At 38.0% G+C, this 18,837-nt stretch overlaps 2 protein-coding genes across 2 annotated transcripts in view; one reads left to right on the forward strand and one right to left on the reverse strand.

Moving 5' to 3' along the window:
• Nucleotides 1-7,067: 7,067 nt before the first annotated feature.
• pigh (phosphatidylinositol glycan anchor biosynthesis, class H) lies at nt 7,068-10,283 on the reverse strand. The gene is made up of 5 exons (XM_081378562.1): nt 9,957-10,283; nt 9,648-9,857; nt 9,480-9,563; nt 9,286-9,367; nt 7,068-9,188 (listed from the first exon to the last, which is right to left on the reverse strand). The coding sequence occupies exons 1-4, from the start codon at nt 10,131-10,133 to the stop codon at nt 9,293-9,295; spliced, it is 546 nt and encodes a 181-aa protein (XP_081234688.1). The 5' UTR covers nt 10,134-10,283; the 3' UTR covers nt 7,068-9,188; nt 9,286-9,292.
• Nucleotides 10,284-12,645: 2,362 nt separating this feature from the next.
• The window catches only part of zfyve1 (zinc finger, FYVE domain containing 1), a 7,885-nt gene continuing 1,693 nt past the window's right edge, over nt 12,646-18,837 (forward strand). Inside the window, exons 1-8 of the mRNA XM_081378984.1 lie at nt 12,646-13,259; nt 15,164-15,668; nt 15,787-16,001; nt 16,247-16,353; nt 17,247-17,355; nt 18,225-18,322; nt 18,415-18,532; nt 18,618-18,792. Of these exons, the coding sequence (XP_081235110.1) occupies nt 12,777-13,259; nt 15,164-15,668; nt 15,787-16,001; nt 16,247-16,353; nt 17,247-17,355; nt 18,225-18,322; nt 18,415-18,532; nt 18,618-18,792 (1,810 nt within the window). The 5' untranslated portion in view covers nt 12,646-12,776. The remainder of the gene's footprint in view (nt 13,260-15,163; nt 15,669-15,786; nt 16,002-16,246; nt 16,354-17,246; nt 17,356-18,224; nt 18,323-18,414; nt 18,533-18,617; nt 18,793-18,837) is intronic.

Raw genomic sequence — 18,837 nt, forward strand, 5'->3', positions numbered from 1 at the left:
GAATGCACAAATACTATATTTATATACTATAATTATAAATCATTAAATACACTCATAATTCATTCAGTATACAAGGGTTGGACAATAAAACTGAAACACTGGCTGATATACTGGGTTGGAGGTTTCACGCCTATATATGGTGGCCAATCTTCACTGATTTTACATTCCATCAGTAAAAGCAGAGTGTGAAGGTTGAATTAGCTGAGCAATAAAACAGCTGTATAAAATATTGCAATCCACACAACATAACGGGAGACATATTAGAGTTCAAAAGAGGACAAATTGTTGGTGCGCATCACACTGGCTCATCTGTGACTAGGACAGCAAGTTTTTGTGTTGTATCGGGAGCTTTAAAGGAGAACTCCGGTCAATTTTAACATTGAGCTCATTTTTTTGTAAATTTGGAGTGCTGTCAATACAGAGAACAACGACAAAAATCGGTGTTGCCTACACCGTGTTATCCTCTTTTTAAAATTTGCACCCTATTGACTTCAATGGGGCAAGTTTTAAACCTGCTTTTAGCCTCTTAACTTCCTTGATGTGTCATTACAAGTGCACAGCCAATGTGAGTGATTCCTTCAGAGTGAACACGGTGAATCTGACTGCAGAAAGATATGAATAAAAATGAAGTTAATTCGGCCAGCGCACATACCTGTATTTATTTCCTGTTTTCGGTCGAAGTCCATAGTAGTCGATTGTCGATTATCTTTCACATCTACTGCAGTCAGATTCACCGTGTTCACTCTGAAGGAATCACTCACATGACCTGTGCACTTGTAATGACACATCAAGGATGTTAAGAGGCTAAAAGCAGGTTTAGTACTTGCCCCATTGAAGTCAACAGGGTGCAAATTTTAAAAAGAGGATAACACGGTGTAGGCAACACCGATTTTTGTCGTTGTTCTCTGTACTGACAGCACTCCAAATTTACCAAAAAATTAGCTCAATGTTAAAATTGACCGGAGTTCTCCTTTAATGGTATCCAGGGTAATATTGGCATACCTCCACATAGGACGAACCACATCCAACAGGAGTAACTGTCGATGTAAGAGGAAGCTATCTGAAAGGGATGTCCAGGTACTAACCTGGATTGTGTCCAAAATATATAAACCCACAGCTGCCCAACTCACTGCAGAATTAAATGTGAAGACTCTCCTGTTTCCACCAAAACTTTTGTCTGGAGCTCCACAGAGTCGATATTCATGGTCAGGCTGCTATAGCCAAACATTTGGTCACTTGTGCCAATGCCAAATGTTGGTTTAATCGGTGCCAAATCTTGGGCTGTGGACAATATGAAACGTATGTATTGTTGAGTCCACCTTCACTGTCTTCCCCACATCTGTGGGATTTTTGGTGTGGAGAAGCCCCAAAGAGGCTTGACACACGGGGGTGGATCAGTGATGGTTTGGGCTGCAATATCACTGCCAAAGACTACCGAACCATTCTGGAGGATCATTTGCACCTAATGGTTCAAACATTGTATCCTGAAAGGGGGTGCCGTGCGTATCAGCATGATAATACACGAATACACACCGCAAGACAGAATGATTGTTGAACATGAAAGGGAAGCTGAACATCTCCTATGGCCTGCCAGACACCAGATCAAAATATTTTAAAGACACTTCGGGGTGTTTGGGAGGAAGCCAGAAAACGTTTTCTTCCACCAGCATCACATGACCTGGCCACTGTTCATGTCATTCCAAAGGCAAATTGATGCTGTACTGCAAAAGGAGGCCCTACACCATACTAACAAATTATTGTGGTCTTTTGTGTTTCAGTTTCATTGTTAAACCCTGTATATTACATAATAAGTATATTATAAAATAATACCCGAAATGCTTAAATTTTTTAATAAAAATACTTATTAAAAACTGCATATTGTACCCAGTATTTGTGTGCTATGTACTTCTATTGCTTTATTAAAGGTAGGGTAGGCCATAGATATGTATACATAGATGCCACATTCCACATCTCCAGACACGTCAGCCATCTTGGAGCGGTCAGCATGTCGTTACTCACGGTAAGAATCAATGATGCCACAACAATTGCACAGCTTCTAGTTGTGAAACCACTGAGATTTAAATTCCTGAAGAAATGAGCTAACCTTTCTTGAGAATGTGTTGGTTTGTGTTTGTATATGTATTAACTATGTTTTTAAACTATGGTAACTTTTTAATGCTGTGTTAGCTGATTCCTTCGTCTTGTTGTATTGTGTTAGTTTAGCAAAAATCAACTGCTGAAGTCTATTGCAGATATAGATAATCATGCATCAGGTAACTTTCTCTCGAGTGTTCACAGACCGGCTTTGACCGTTCCAACATGGTGGATGGCTTATGTATAGTGGCCCATAGAGATGATAAGATGCTTGGAAGGTCATTAGATTTGGGAAGAGAGTCATAGACACATACAGTCATATTTCAATGGATTATAAAATAAAACCTGGGACACTATTAAGTTCCAGAAATATCAATATCTTTATTGCACTGATGAGATGCCTCTCTTAAGGTAAGTTAATTAATTATGATAGGTCCATCAAGGGTGAGAATCAGAAGGCGGTGCCTTTCTCACACTTTCTATGTAGGGGTGGGGGTGCAGCCACACGAGCCAACTAAGAGGCGCAACTGCAAGTAAGGACAAGATGACAACAACAACCAACAGTATCCCACACTTCCCAACCACCCAAGCCAGTACCGAAAAGGGAAGACATGCTGACATCAGAACACGTTTACTAATGGTGCATCAAGTCGCATAAATTCTCACACGCTTGCTGAGGCGTGTTGAGTGACACGATCATTGGCTGATGAGAACATCATCACTGTCCCTCAATCATTCAAAATAAGAAACCTTACAAATGCAATGGAGAGTACCTTATTTCAACGTATTCTACATGACATGCTTGTCATCCAACTTCCAAGTAAGAGTTGGTGTGACCATCTTTAACTTGAATGTGCACGACTGGTTCAGCCACTTCCAGTCTTTTATGCTGCTTGAAACTGAAAACTGGTATTTGTTATCCTATTATTTTAATTGTCATCACACTGGTTTGTAGTGAGAATTAATAGTTTTATCGTTTACTGCACTTTATTTTAGTAATTTGCCTAAAGAATCTGAAGTTTTGCACGTTCACAGAAAATAAGGTGGATACAACAGCACTCTAGAAATCTTGATTAAAATCTATCCTGATTTTTGTCACCACGTCGTTTACACCCTTATGAACTGCCACAATCTGTTGTGCTATCAATTATGATTACTGCTGTTAATCTTGCCTAAAGATCCCATGAAATGTAGTGGAATAGATTTCTTACAATGGATAAATTCAAAGTAAGATTAAGTTCTTGACACTGAGCTAAGAAAAGAAAGAAACTCATTCAAGAGTCACAGAATTCTTTGTCAGACATCTGTGTTATCATTTGTCAGCTCTAATGGTAGTATTACTGCAAGAATGCAATGCATTCAAGACAGGCATGTGGGTCAGCTGTGTTTTCCAATGACATAAACGTTTGAACGTGACTGGTTCTTGCTTACTCAATCTGATGGAATGGGACCCATCAGAGTTAAAAAAAAAAAAGGTTTGCACACCTTTCATTGTAAAAATGATGGGGGAAAATTCCACTGACATGGATTTTTTGGAAGCACCAATATACCCAAACTAGTCTATAACACTGTTCCTTTTTTGAAAACTTGTTGACATTTACAAAACCAAAATGATTTCCTCATAAATTCTAGAAGATAACTTTTAAAAATGTAAGACTGGGAGTTCAGCAGCCTCACAAATGTAATTTAACCAAGCCACGAAGAGGCTAACTGTGGCTCTTAATGTGAGTTTATCCAGACCAAAGGTCATTGATAGATGTAGACTTGATTTGAAATGAAGCCTGCACAAGGCTTAAGTTTTGTTAACAAAGCGAGTGCTCGTCTGACCAGCTTTACAAGCTCTCTCACCCCGCTTATCTTAACAGCCGAAAGAGCCGGTTTGACTGGAAGAACATCTATAGTCTATTGGCCCAGCCTTTCAGATCATCTAACTGCTGGTGAGGTAATGTGAGCAGAGCGCTAGGTTAACACATCAACATCCGCTTCCACAGACTTAGACAATGATATCCATAATAGCTCTCATGAAATCGAGCGCTGAAGATTAACATAATCTCTGTTTAATCTTTGAGGAAATGGCGTATTGCTACAATTATTATTCCGCCAAGTCTTTAAACTATGTCAGTGCCATTCAAAAAGATCATGTAGATTTTTATGACAGCTGATGATGTATGAAAAAACCTGTATTAATACAATATATACACTAGTGTTCGGGGTCGTTAAGATTTTTTTTATGTTTTTGAAAGAACTTTCTTATGCTCACCAAGGCTGCATTTATTTGATCGAAAACACAGTAAAAACAGTAAAAAAACTTAAATATTCTTACAGTTTTCAGTGTCTTCAGAAATCTGATAATTTGGTGTTCAAATTAAATGGAATTTTAACGTTTAAAGGCCCGCTCACACCAAGGACGATAACTATAACGATAATGATAAAGATATAGTTCTGAAAATCGTTCTAAATATAAAAGAATAGCAGAGTCCACACCAAAACTTTAATGGCACAGAGAAAACATTTAGTTGGAATCACTTTCAGAACATTTTTTTTAGCCAATCAGAATATATCCTGCTTTAAAGAGCTCAAGCATTTAAAGCACCAGGCAACAAAACAGCATACAGGGCACAGTTAGAAAAAAACCAGAACGTTATCTTCTGCTGTTGTGGACGCCAGAGTGAACATGCCTTAAAATAGCTGTGCTTCTTTTCTATTTGGAAACCGTAATACTTTGTTACAGGATTCTTTGATAAATAGAAAGTTCAAAAGAACATAATTTATTTGAAATCTAATTTTTGTCTCTCTCTCTCTTTCTATATATATATATATATATATAATTAATATAGATTAAAGAAAGTGATGTCAAGATAACCTGTTATTCTTATTTTTTTAGAATAAGTAATCAGAGTCATCTCTCTTTTTCGTCACTGACCTAATATCACAAAAATGGTTGCTTATTCCTTCTCCACTGTTTACAGGCACTTGGCAGTAGCAAACTTGAGAACTTAATTTAAGAGGATATCTGGTGGATATTTCTAGGTGAAAGTTTACAGGGAGGCAGATGGAAAGCACACATTCCAAAACAACCTCAGGGAAAGAGAGAGGCTGAGTACCTGACTGAAGCTGAAAAAAAGACAATATTTTATATCGAGCTACAGCTGACATGCTTGAAACTTTAACAAATAAATAGGTAAATTGGCAAGACGCAAGACGTTCAGGTGACAATGCACAGCCGCAACACCTGTCAACGTTTCAGCACACGTTTATCAAGAGAAGCGAGAGAGTTTAGAACCAAGATTCAAATGAAAACTTGAGGCTGAAGGGGTGGTCTTTCTGGTTTAAGTTCCAGTAACAGTTTTGTTATTCAGAGAGGTATGGGGGATGGAGAGAGTTGAAAAAGCACAGCAGTATAGCTTCCTGAGTAGAAATATCCATCTTTCTCCTTTTAAAGGCTTTATAATGCCCTCTTTACATCCTGATTTACTTCTGAACAAGTTCACATTGGCTGCTTTGGCATATTAGAAGCCAGATTCAGTTAGATTTTCCAGATTGTGTTGCTCAGCACTATTTGCATATACTATTACACAATAGACAAAGCACACAGACATAGTTTAGGTAGGGTTTATGTCGCTTCCTGGTATATAAGTACATCCAACGAGTTAGCAACTGCACACACACACAAAAAAAATTGTGGCCAATGACAAAAATATTACAGCTGGAGAAGGGAGTCATTTTAGTGGTCCATATTCTATCACCAGGGTGTTTTTGTGTTGCCTCATGGCCTGTGAATGTTACACCTTAGCACATAGTAAAAGTCCACAGGGAGGCAAAGTGGTGCTGGGAGGGGAACTCCCATCACAGCGGGGTTCCTGCACCCTTCCCACACAACTTTTCCCTCCTAAAAACAGCCCATCCTTCGGGCAATCAGATGTAGCCATTAAATTCAGCTGACGAGGGGTCTCTGTTTAAATACTTTAAATGGCATGTACATTAAATGTGCATTAAAACAGTCTCAAAAGAGGGTAAGATCAATATCCTTTGCTTTTAAAAGGCCAAAACAGAGTCCTTAAGAAGGCTTCCTCCCACTTGAGCTGAAAATGCCAAGTTTTATCACTTGAGTACTTTAGTTTATAAACCAAGGGTGCTCACGTGCCTCTGGAGTGTTTATGTATACAAAAAGATATAAACCGTGGTTAACGTCATTTAACCGCATAAGGAGGACACGGTATAAACACATCAACCCGAGCAGCTAAACACCCTGATATTTTATTGTTATATAGAGCTTCATTAATTGTAAAAGTGCTGATGGTGGACAGCTTGTTTATGATGTGCTCCGCTGGGTGGCTGGAGAGTGTAGGACAGCCAAACCCCCACCGACACCCCCCCGAGCAGAGTTCCTGGGAGGTTCGCACCTCCGGGAGGGATGATTATCCTGTCAGGAGCATCTTCACAGCAACCTAACAGGATCATTTTAAACCCTTCAGTTGTTTTCACAGCCTCTACGGGAACGGTCATTCCAAATGGTCAGAGGGGAATGAAGCAATGCTACATGGGAAACAGTATTTGAATAACAACAAGATCTCTGAACTCTGACCTTTAGGTTCTATTCGGGCTCAAGCAGGACTTCAATACGAATTAAGCCCCATCAACTGCATTTGTAGCATAATGTTGTTAATATTCGCAAAAAATAATTTTGACTCTTCCTTAGTTTTTCAACAAAAAAAAAGAAAAAAGGTTACAATGAGACAAAAAAAGAAAAAGCAAAAGGGGCAAAGTTATGCAGGATTTAAAAACAGAAATTCTAAGTTTATATTTTTTATAAAATCACTTACATTAATTCTGGTTAAAACTTATTTGAGCTGTAAAGCTGTTCTAGTCATTTTTATGGTCGTTTTACGTTGCTGTGGGAACAAAGTTGTAAACTGTTTCACTAGTACTACCGTTCAAAAGTTTGGGGTCAGTTATATTTCAAGATATTTTTTGAAAGGAGTTAATACTTTTAATCAGCAAGGATGCATTACATTGATCTAAAGTGTCAGTAAAGAAATGTTGCAAAAAAAATCTATTTCAATTATATACTAAAATAACTGCTCAAAATAATTTTATATAAAAAAAATTCATCACGGTTTCCACAAAAATATTATATTTTACAATATATGAAAACAGAGAACAGTTGTAAAATTAAAAAAAAAGAAAAAAAATCACAATATAACGGTTTCAAAAGCATTTAGTCTTCAGACAGAAAAGGTTAGTAAGCGATTATTATTTTTTTACACTAGAGTCATGTTAACACAAATGTTGTTCACATCTTGTGGCTATACTAGGTACATTTTCAGATTAGCACACTTAATTCTATTGTAAGGGCCTCACTAACTCAGATTTTAGCTTTCTTTTGTTGAAATTATTTTCTGTGGCAATCACCAGACATGCTGTCATTTAAGTACTGAACCCAGAATATTCATTTAAGCAAAAGTTAGAGTGGAATCTGTGTTAATCATTGTTGATAGTTGCTTTCAAAAGTGAAGGGAATGTTTCACTGGGTGTAAACACAAAGCACCATGAACTCAAATAAATATGGGTGGTTTCTCTTTCTTTTTCCAAAAACGGTAAACTCGAATGGCAACTCTTAACCCTTGTCTATATGCAACAGGCTCGAGCGAGTTCCTATAAGGAAATTGTAGACTATATAAATACAGAGGTGGCATGGAAAACATTTCCTCAGAATAAGTAATGATTAGTGGAATCATAAAAAAAAGGTAAACACAGCAACAACGACAAAAAAAAACCTAGATTTGTGGTCCACGAAACAACAGAAGACAGTAAGATCTACAGTAGTGTGATGGATGTTCACAACAGCTGTGCCCCAGAAATACTATGAAACTGATATTGCAAAAAAAGGTTCACTTGCCTTCTGTTGTCTGACCTCTAGAAAGCATTTACTCTATACAGTATATATGTCCACTTGGTATTTACAGTGTTTAAACATAATTTAAAAATTGACACCAATAAAATAATTGATTCAACTATGTAATTTATCCGAAAAAAATCATCGACAAGTAACTTATTGGTAGTGCTCTGAATTCTGCAAAAAGAGCTCAGATAAATCCAGTTAGAGTGAGTTGAACCTGTATGCTAGCTCTCAGACATAAACTGCTTTGGATAACAAGATATCCTGACAAAAACTGGAACACAATCAAATGCTGACCCGTCAAAAAGCGAATGAGATGGATTAGCATAATCCCTCAAGTGACCCACAATAATGGTGGCCAATAAGATCTGCTTTAATAGCTGAATAATGCATTGATTCTCTATACTTCTTTAAAATAAAATCTCTGTATTGTTTTTATTCATCAAGCAAATCAGTATTTGCAATTCAAATTTAATTAAAACAGTTTTTATTTTGACTCTTTAATATAAACATTTATTAAAATCAAACAAAAATGAATAATTAAAATGTAACATTTTACAATAAGGTCATATTTGTTAATGCATTGACTAACATAAAGTAACAATGAGCAACATATTTTTACAGTATTTATTAACCTTTGCTAATGTTCGTTTATAAAAATACAGCTGTTCATTTTTCATGTTAGTTCACAGTCCATTAACTAATGGTAACAAATACAACTTTTGATTTAAAAAAAATGTATTAGTAAATGTTGAAATTAACATTAACTAAGGTTAATAAATGCTGTAGAAGTATTACTCATTGTTAGTTCATGATGACTAATGCAGTTTACTAATGTCAACAAATGAAACCTTATTGTACCAAATAGGAAATCATTAATATTTAATAAACTTATGTTGCATCAGTTTCCAAAAATTGGCACACATGTCCCCCTAGTGGCTATTTAAGGTCAGAAACACTGAGGAAAAACAAATGGATATTATACTGCAACATTAATATAGAAAAAAAATAAACCAATGAGAAATACAAAATTCCTGATCATAAAATAATGTTTTTAAACGAGGTGAGACATGAATCTAACAAACTACTATATGTAACAGAAAGATGTAGTGTAGTTAACAATACAAATACTACCAACAATACGCTTATGGTCCATTCTGGGGTTTTCCAATCTTTATCCTGTTTCAAAGGAAGACTGTTGAGTAAAAGAAATAGAGACATAAAACATATATAGACACAGACAGAACTATGCTAGTTATGTAAAACATGTATAGTATGCTATGCACCATTACCTCTGCGTCATCTGGTCTCTGCTAGAATCTCTTGACAGCTCCTGTAGACTTGAACCAAACAATTCAGCCGAGGCTTTGAACTCTGACGGAAGAATGCAACGTGTTAATTTGAATGAATGAATGAATGAATGGGGTATTTATATATGACATGCTATACAGCATCACAGAGTGATTCCTATACATCTGCTTCATACCTGGAATAGAGGGACGACGCTTGTCACAGTCTCAGGCTCTGCCGGGTCCTTGATCAGAATGCACAGATAGTATATGATGCTGTGCTGAGGTGGAAACATCCAAGGAGTGATTATTATTTTTCTAGATTACAAAGTCCATCATGCACGAGAGTCAAATACTTTGTTTACCATATAAACGGCCTCGTTGATGACTATGTCTTTCAGCTTGCTCATCTCAATGAAGGTCGTGCTTTCTCGTCCAGATGCGTAAGATGAAGACAGTTGGATGCCGAGGGAGCCGATTATGAGAAGAGTCTCATGGTCCACTTTTACAAAATGAATATGAATCATCATCCCAGCCAGCGTGAGGATGATGGCACTCGACAGGACCGCAGTGTTCTAGGCATTAATAACAGTCAGTATAATAATCTCATTTTAGTATTATACAATTAAATATGCTTACGAGTTCATATTATTTGCATTATAAAACGTTCTTACCTCGGTGAAGAAAAATATAGCATAAGCAAATAACCATATAAAGCAGGTGCACACCATCACCTTGCGCAAGGACAGTTTCGGTGAGGTGACAGTAAACTCTCTGCAGAAAGCAGAGTGAGTTTGGCAGTCTAAAGAAATTGAGTTGCCATTTATGTCTGTGAACTCTTCCTCAGCCATTATCTCGCTGTCAGAATATTATGTGAATGAGGAGTTGAGTTTAACTAGCTTTGTTTGTCATTTGTCAACAGCCACTGAAATCTTCTTCTTACAGTATGGCGGTGGCATCTTGATCAAAATATGCATTTCCGCCATCTACTGGACTGGAGTTTGGAGGAGAATTGCGGTTGACCTTAAATATTATTTTAGTTATAATGGGCCTTTTTATGGTAGATAGGCCTATTATTTGATTTTACGTGAATGAAAATGAGGCGTAGCGAGAGACGGGCAGTCAATTGGGTTGTAGCAAGGATCTAAATTACCTTATATAGATCATGGTTGTAGTGTTGTGTATGATGGGTGTCAACCATTTCTTTAAAATACATGTTTCCTAAATAAATAATAATAAAAAATAACTTGTGAAAATTAGACAAGATTCATGTAGGCTATCGTGTTGAATTTTCACAACCAACACGATAATGATTTGAATGTCTGTATGTCTGACCCTCAGATCCTCACTTTTCATTAGTCTATCCTGAACTAGTTACTACAATGACTTATGTAACCAGTGATGAAAAGTGACTTTTGAAATGAAAAAGAGGAGGCACTTTACACTTTAGCATAGCTAATTTTACATATTACAAAAATAATTTTCTTTATTAAGTAGAACTTACTTTATACATAATTTCATATTTACTTCTATTGTCTTCGAAATATGGTTTACGTGTACGGACAAATGTACTGACATGACCTGCATTTATTGTACACTTAAATATAGGCTACTTTAATTTCAATTCTAATGACATATCATGTATTTAAATATAACTATGTATAGGCTACAGATTTGTAATGAAGTTGCAATTAAGTACATTTACAAATAAACCAGTAATAATCGAGTTCATGTGTTTTAGAATGTTAGTCAACACATCAAAATAAGCGTGCTTTTATAAAGTACAATAAAAGATATTAAAACACATTCATTTAAAAATGTAGGCTACTTCAACCATTTAATTTGACATTTTTTAAAAGGTGTAGCCTACTTCAGTATGATATATATATATATATATATATATGAAGAGTTCAGATGCAAAAGCCTCTAAGTGCCATCTGAAATTTTCTTCTAGAATTATAATTTTTATAAAGCTTGTATATTAAAGTTAAATAATTTCACTTAAATGACAATTAATAGGTAATTTGCATTGCCATTTAAGTGAAATTATTGAACTTAAATATACGAGCTTGATGAAAATTATCATTCTAGAAGAAAATTTCAGATGGCACTTAGAGGCTTTTGCATCTGAACTCTTTATATATATATATATATATATATATATATATATATATATATATATATATATATATATATATATATATATATATATATATATATATATATATATATATATATATATATATATAAATATACACACACACACACACACACACACACACACACACACACACACACACACACACACACTTCAATTCAATTTAATACAATTAGGCTGTGCACTTCTTTTTCAGATATGAATGCCCAATGTTATTATTCTGTCTCCTAAATTATGTCCCCCAAAAAAATATTTTTTTTTATTTTTTTTTTTCAATCATATATCTTATATCTGTCAACCTCTCCTTATCCTAACACTTACCTGAAATTGAATTCATGTCATGATAAAAGTAAATGTTGCTTGTAGAGAATGGACTCCATTTCCCATCTGGCTTTGCGTCTGGTAACCTTCGACTGCAGCTACAGTGAAAACAAGCCGATCAGCTGATCTGACCTGGCAACAACATTCACCCGAATCTACCGGGGAGGGGAATCGTTTTACAAGCTGGTGGGGAAAAACAGTTATCTTGACATCAACCGGCTTATTAATTTGTGTTTATCAAAGAGTCGTTGTCGTGTGCGATGTTTTAGGGAATTCAGCGGCTGATTTGATGAAGACTGCGGTGTGATTCTGGCTCGAAATCAGCTTGTTTTGTTCGGTCAAAGCTGTGTTTATCAATGTGTTGTTGGGTGAACATACTTTAAGGACAGTCTGTATGATACTAAATAATCATTAATTCAGCAGCAGAAATCATATTTCTAACCCCCTAGTATCTGTTGTCTTTGAAATTGGAGGATATTTTATACTAGACACGTATGCTAATCTTAGTTAGCTTGAGTAACAAAAGCCCAGGACGATAACAATACTCGAATGTAGCTGTTTTCTTAGTGTTTACGTCTGTCAATAAACACATTTCGATTGTAGTTTGTGAGTTTAGACACTTTAGACTGCTTGGTCACTTTTACATCAGCCAGAAAGCTAGACTTTAGTCTGACTTAGTGCCAGTGCTTACGGATGTCAACTGATCTATTTATAGTTCATATTGAATATTTGATTTTAAGCCAGTGTCATAATTTGACAACACATTTAGAATTCCAATGAAATTCAAGGCAAACGAGTAAGATATTTCGTTTAAGAAGAACTCAGACGCATCATTCATGAGGTATAATATATCATCTCTCTGGTTGATTGTACATTTAGGTTGGTCTCTGCTGTAAGTTAGTTGGTTCAACTTTCTGAGGGATAACCAGTCGGTATATTTACAGAGAGCGTTTAGTACTTTAAATTCGGTTGTTTCAGTTCGGTGTGCTACCTCGCTATTCAATTTAGACGTATAATGAGCGGTCAGGGCTCTTCAGCGGAGAAGGGGGTGAACGGTGTCCTGGTTTGTCAGGAGAGTTACGCCTGCGGTGGCACTGACGAGGCCGCCTTCGAGTGCGATGAATGCGGCAGCTTGCAGTGCATGCGCTGCGAGCTGGAGCTCCACCGCCAGGAGCGCATGAGGAACCACGACAGGATCCGAATCGCACCTGGCCACGTACCCTACTGCGATTCATGTAAAGGGGACGGTGGGGTTCCGAACGGGGGGCGGCTGAGAGCAGTGGTCCGCTGTCAGGGATGTAAAATCAACCTGTGTTTGGACTGTCAAAAGCGGACTCACAGCGGGGTCAGTAAAAGAAAGCACCCTATCACTGCCTACCCTCCCTGTAAACCCGCGGAGAAGAACTGCAGCACTGGGGATGAACAGCTGGATGCGTTGAAAGCTAAACTGGAGAAAGTCATCAGCTTTCTTCTGGTGGATGAAAAGGAAGACATGCAGGTAAGGCATTCTGCGAGAGGCTGCTCCAAAGTGGTACTGACTGCAGAATCAAGTGACGTCCAAGCTCCTTCTCTCTGGACATCTAATGGGGTGGAGGGATAGAGGTGTGGGTAGGGTTTTAAAGGGTTAGGGTGTGGTTGGATATTCTAGCTCCACCCATTAGGCCCAAATAGAGTGGTGCTGGTATGATGTCACTTTGTAGGCCAACCGGCAGTTAGCATCACGCTGTCGTTTTGTCCATTTTGTCCTTCAAGATAATCATCACAGTTGAAAACAACTTTTGTGAATTTTGAAGCCCAAATGCAGTCGCCAGAAGTAAAAAGCTAAAGGTAGACTAAAAACTAACGACACCACAGTCCCATGAATTCAACATCACCACCACCACTAAGCTTCAGACAACTCTTAGTTTTTATCTAAAAACATTTGATTAGAATAGTTTGTAAGAGCACAATTATTACCATAACGATGCTGTAGAAGTGAACTGAGCTGACCTATTCGGCGTGATGACGTTTAATCTCATCGACAGCCTCTGTAGTCCCATTTATCCACTTGTTAGCAACTGCCTTATTCAAGACACATATGATGTATTTTACGTTGTAGAATAAAATGTGAAAGTGCTTTGAGCTTGTGTTCACCACACTGACCACAGACCTTATTTCAGCCATTTAACCAAAACCCCATTCAAAAAACCCATTGACTTCGGGACGATGCTCACTGCAGAGCAAATGGGTGGAGCTTAAGTCTAGCTCCGCCTCGCTACACATCCAGTGAGGAGGAGTGAATGTAATTTTGGCCTAGTGGGTGGAGCTAGAATACCAACAACACCCTAATCCTACCCACAACTCTATCCCTCCATCCCATAAAGCTAGTGTTATACTTTACGCGTCCGCGAGGGCAAAGCAAAGTTGAGCAAAGTTTTTAAACCTTTTCTCTCACTCCATGATAATCTATGTATCATTCGTTCTTTTAATTTGTCTTAATTGAAAATTAAAGGAACTAATGACACATGGATTTGGACTACTGTAGGGTTTTTTTTGTCATTTCCTATTTTTAACTTGTGTAAAATCAAAAAATCGTTATTTGTTTTTATTAATTGTATTTGTTAATCAATAATGACACAATTCCTTTTTCGATTTTCCAAATTTTATTTAATGGAATATTAAAACAACGAATGATACACAGACAATGGTCACTTGGAGCAAGGATTCTCTCACTAGTTAGTTTGGAGTGGGAAGTGGAAATCATGGAGGGGAGTGGTTACAGAACGCCTTGAGCAGTCCCGGGCACCAAAGTTGAAATCTGGCCTGGACATCCCTGTGCTAAGCCAAGGGGAAACCCTCACCCTGGAACGCGATTTCATCCTAACGCAATGCCCCTGAACGCCCGCTGCTTGATGTCAAGTTCCCCCTCGCTGGACATTATAGGTGGAGCTAGATGGCCCAACCACACCCTAACCCAGGGGTGTCCAAACTCAGTCCTGGAGGGCCACTGTTCTGCAGAGTTTAGCTCTAGCCTGCCTCAACACACCTTCCTGGAAGGTTCTAGAATGCCTAAGGCCTTGATTATCTGGTTCAGGTGTGTTTGATTGGGGTTGGAGCTCTGCAGGACAGTGGCCCTCCAGGAGCAGGATTGGACATCCCTGCCTAAACCATATATATAACTCCACCCATAATGTCCAGAGAGGGGGAGCTGGACGTCATTTGGCTCTGCAGTGAGCACCACTTGCCTTAAGCAGTGAGGGAACGCGACCCAAGTTCCAGACTGTCTTTTAATCTGTGCGTTGCATTGTGACAAAGCATTATGCTTTCTCTTCTTTTCAAACTACTAGTTGTTTTTTTTGTTTTTCGTAACTGTGTGATATTGCCTAAGTATATGGCTTATGTTTATTTCCTTAACCGGAACAGCTGAAGGATGAGGAGGAGTTTGTGAGGAAATTAGGCTGCAGGCCTGATGAGCTCTTGAAGGTGGTGTCCATTTTCGGCAATACTGGAGAGGGCAAATCCCACACCCTCAATCACACTTTCTTTCTGGGTCGTGAAGTGTTCCAGACATCCCCAACCCAGGAATCCTGCACCGTTGGGGTGTGGGCAGCAATGGACCCTGTTCATAAGGTGGTGGTTGTTGACACAGAGGGACTCCTGGGGGCAGGAGCTAACCAAGGACAGCGAACCCGCCTCCTCCTGAAGGTGCTTGCAGTGTCTGATCTGGTCATCTATCGGACACATGCTGACCGGCTTCATGATGATCTTTTCAAGTTTCTCGGGGATGCGTCAGATGCGTACCTAAAGCATTTTACGAAGGAGCTGAAAGCTACGACTGCCCGCTGTGGTTTGGATGTGCCCCTTTCGACTCTGGGTCCCGCTGTTATAATCTTCCATGAGACAGTCCACACCAAGTTATTAGGCTCAGGTCAGTTTACTGAGTTTTGGATGCTTTCCACTTTGCTGTCCTATTCACAAAACAATAGAAATTACATTGAAATAGATAAAGCAAGCAAAATAATGAATCTCTCTCTTGTGCGCTGTAGATAAGCCATCAGAATCAGCTGAGCGGCTTCTTCAGGAACGTTTCAGAAAGCTTGGCCTCTTTCCGGAAGCATTCAGCTCTATTCAGTACCGGGGCACCCGCACCCACAACCCCCCGACTGACTTCGGCGGTCTGCTGCGTAGCGTGGAGCAGCAGTTAGACAACAACACTACACGATCCCCACGGTCTGCCGGTGTCATCTACAAGGCATTGCAGGTAAATCGTTTTTTTTTTTTGTTATTAATAAGCTCAATCACACATTTAACTCATCGATTACATGAAAGGGTGGAAGTGTTGGTTTGAATTACTTTTTTCCAAAAATCTTTTTTCTATTTAATTTTTAACCTATTAAGAAGGTCCGTTTTCCTCAAATGGCTGCTTACAAATCCTGAGCACTAGCAATTTATTTTAAGTTATACATTTTTATGTATCAAGCTAATGATGAAGCTCTTGTTCACAAGGCTTTGAGTGAATGCTTCAGTGGAGAGATTCCTGATGAGCATCTGGCAAGCAACTCTTTCTTTCCAGATGAATACTTTACCTGCTCTAGCATCTGCCTCAGCTGTGGGTAAGCTGCTCCTGACTCTCACATACAACTACTCTACTCTACTCTACTCTACTCTACTCTACTCTACTCTACTCTACTCTACTCTACTCACCATGGCTGCATTTATTTGACCAAAAATACAGTAAAAACACTAATGTTGTGAAATATTATTACAACTGTTTTCAATTTTTATTGAAAGTTCAAAAGAACAGCATTTATTTAAAATAGAAATGTTTTTATAATATCTTTGCTGTCACTTTTGATCAATTTAATGCATCCTTGCTGAATTTAATTATATCTTTCAAAAAACATTTGAATGGTAATGTTATGGATATCAGATATAAGTGTTAAGTCATGTTAGCAATTTGGTTCTTTCCGACAAAGGCCTTGACAGAATCGGGGTTGAACTTAAATATGGTTTTAAAAAAAACAAGGCTTGATTAATTTAGACAAATGACCATGCAAGGGGTGGGGATGTGTAGAACTTGTTCCATTTGATGCCTGTTAAATGACAAACCCTTTGAATGAATGTTAAAGACAACACAAGTTCAATTGAGCCAATGCTCAAAAGTCCCTGAGCAACAATTTTTAGTAAATAAAAATAATATTTGTATATATTTGATGTATTATATTTTTAGATTGCTAAATGTTCAGTTATGATGCCAACACATCACCTACCTAAAGTTGGTTTAAAAATGAGTTTAATCAAATCAATAAAATAAAAATAAAAACAGTTCAAAAGGAGTTATTTGTGCAGCGCCACTCAGCTGGCTAAACTAGTAATTAGATGTTTGACTAAGCTAGTTTTAACTCTTGTAATGCAGGTGGAAAATTCCTTGTATGTACACCATACTGAAGCCTGTTCTGAATTACATATATTCAGAACAGGTTTTTTTTGTTTGTTTGTGTTTTAGCTCTGGCTGTAAAAACAGCATGAATCACCTACGAGAGGGTGTGGCGCATGAGGCTAAACACCGGTGCCGCTATTCAGCACACTACGATAATCGCATCTACACCTGCAAGGTAGGTCCTAAACAATGCAACACATGACCTGACCTTACCAGCTATACATATTCTGTGACTGCCCAGGGCTGCGTTTCCCAAAAGCATCGTAAGTCTAAGTTGATCGTACGACTGATCTTAATATTACGGTCTGTTTCCCAAAAGCATCGTAGCTTAAGTAGCACTTGAAAATCTTCGTAGATCTACGAGTGCTCTGGAGTAATCGTACATCCCCAAGTGCATCGTAAGAAGACAGATTTATGAGGACACCTGCATGACAACCGGCAGATTACACCTTTAGCTTTATTCAAATGCAATGTGATTATAATATAAGGTTTTGATTGTACTTTATTGTACACTTTATTACTCTTTTTTGTTGTTGGTTAAATTAATGTATAAATTAAATAATTAAAAAGGTCAGAAAACAAAACAAAAAAATTAAAATAATTTAATTTAATAATTTTAATCAAAATGAAATGAATGAACAAAAAATAAATAAAACAAATCCTTTAAATCTGTTAAAAATTACATCTTTTTTTTTTACGTTTTTTTTTTTCAGCCATTTTGTCAGTGCCTCCGCCTGTAGGTGCTTTATATAGACTTGTCTTGATTGCTAATCCACAACAGATGACAATTATTAGGTTAAACGTTCAGAATACGATTCCATATAAGGTTATGTTTCAGAACTTCGCGAATGGACAGCGACTCTTTAAGTAGCACGTAGAGCGCGTTCTCGCGCGTTCATGTTAAGTTCATTTTTGGGAAACGCTCGTAGAATTGCTGCGAGCGTTCGTAATCTTGCACGTAGAAAGCGCTCTTAAGAGCTAAGATACATCGTTATCGGGAAACCCAGCCCAGGTCTGACATTATGTGTTAACCTGCTATTCCAGGCTTGTTATGAGAGTGGCAAAGAGGTGATTGTGGTTCCAAAGACGACGGCATCCTCTGACTCACCTTGGTTTGGTTTGGCCATATACGCCTGGTCTGGGTGAGTGGTGTTATTGGATTATAGTTGTACAAAGGTGCATTTACTTCAGTTCATTTAGACACACAGGACTGAGTTGTGGTATTTCTTTGCAGATATGTGATTGAGTGTCCAAACTGCTCTGTGATATATAGAAGTAGGCAATACTGGTATGGGAACCAGGACCCTGTTGATACAGTGGTTCGGACTGAGATCCAGCATGTCTGGCCAGGGGTGAGAGAAATCTCCTGTTTTTTTTCCCCTATGTTTCCTCTATTTAAATAGCAAAGTTTTATTCACTTTCACATTTCCGTCTCAGTCTGATGGATTCCTGAAGGACAACAACAATGCTGCGCAGAGGCTGCTGGATGGTGTGAACTATATGGCTCAGTCTGTTTCAGAGCTGAGCGTCAAGCCTGCCAAAGCCGTCACCGCCTGGTTAACAGACCAGATTGCTCCTACTTACTGGAAGCCCAATTCTCTCATCCTTGTGAGTTTTAATGCTAGGTTCTTTTTTAATTTGCCTTTTAAATGAAGAG

The sequence above is a fragment of the Scardinius erythrophthalmus genome (genome assembly GCF_964197995.2).
Source record: "Scardinius erythrophthalmus genome assembly, chromosome: 11".
NCBI lineage: Eukaryota > Metazoa > Chordata > Actinopteri > Cypriniformes > Leuciscidae > Scardinius > Scardinius erythrophthalmus.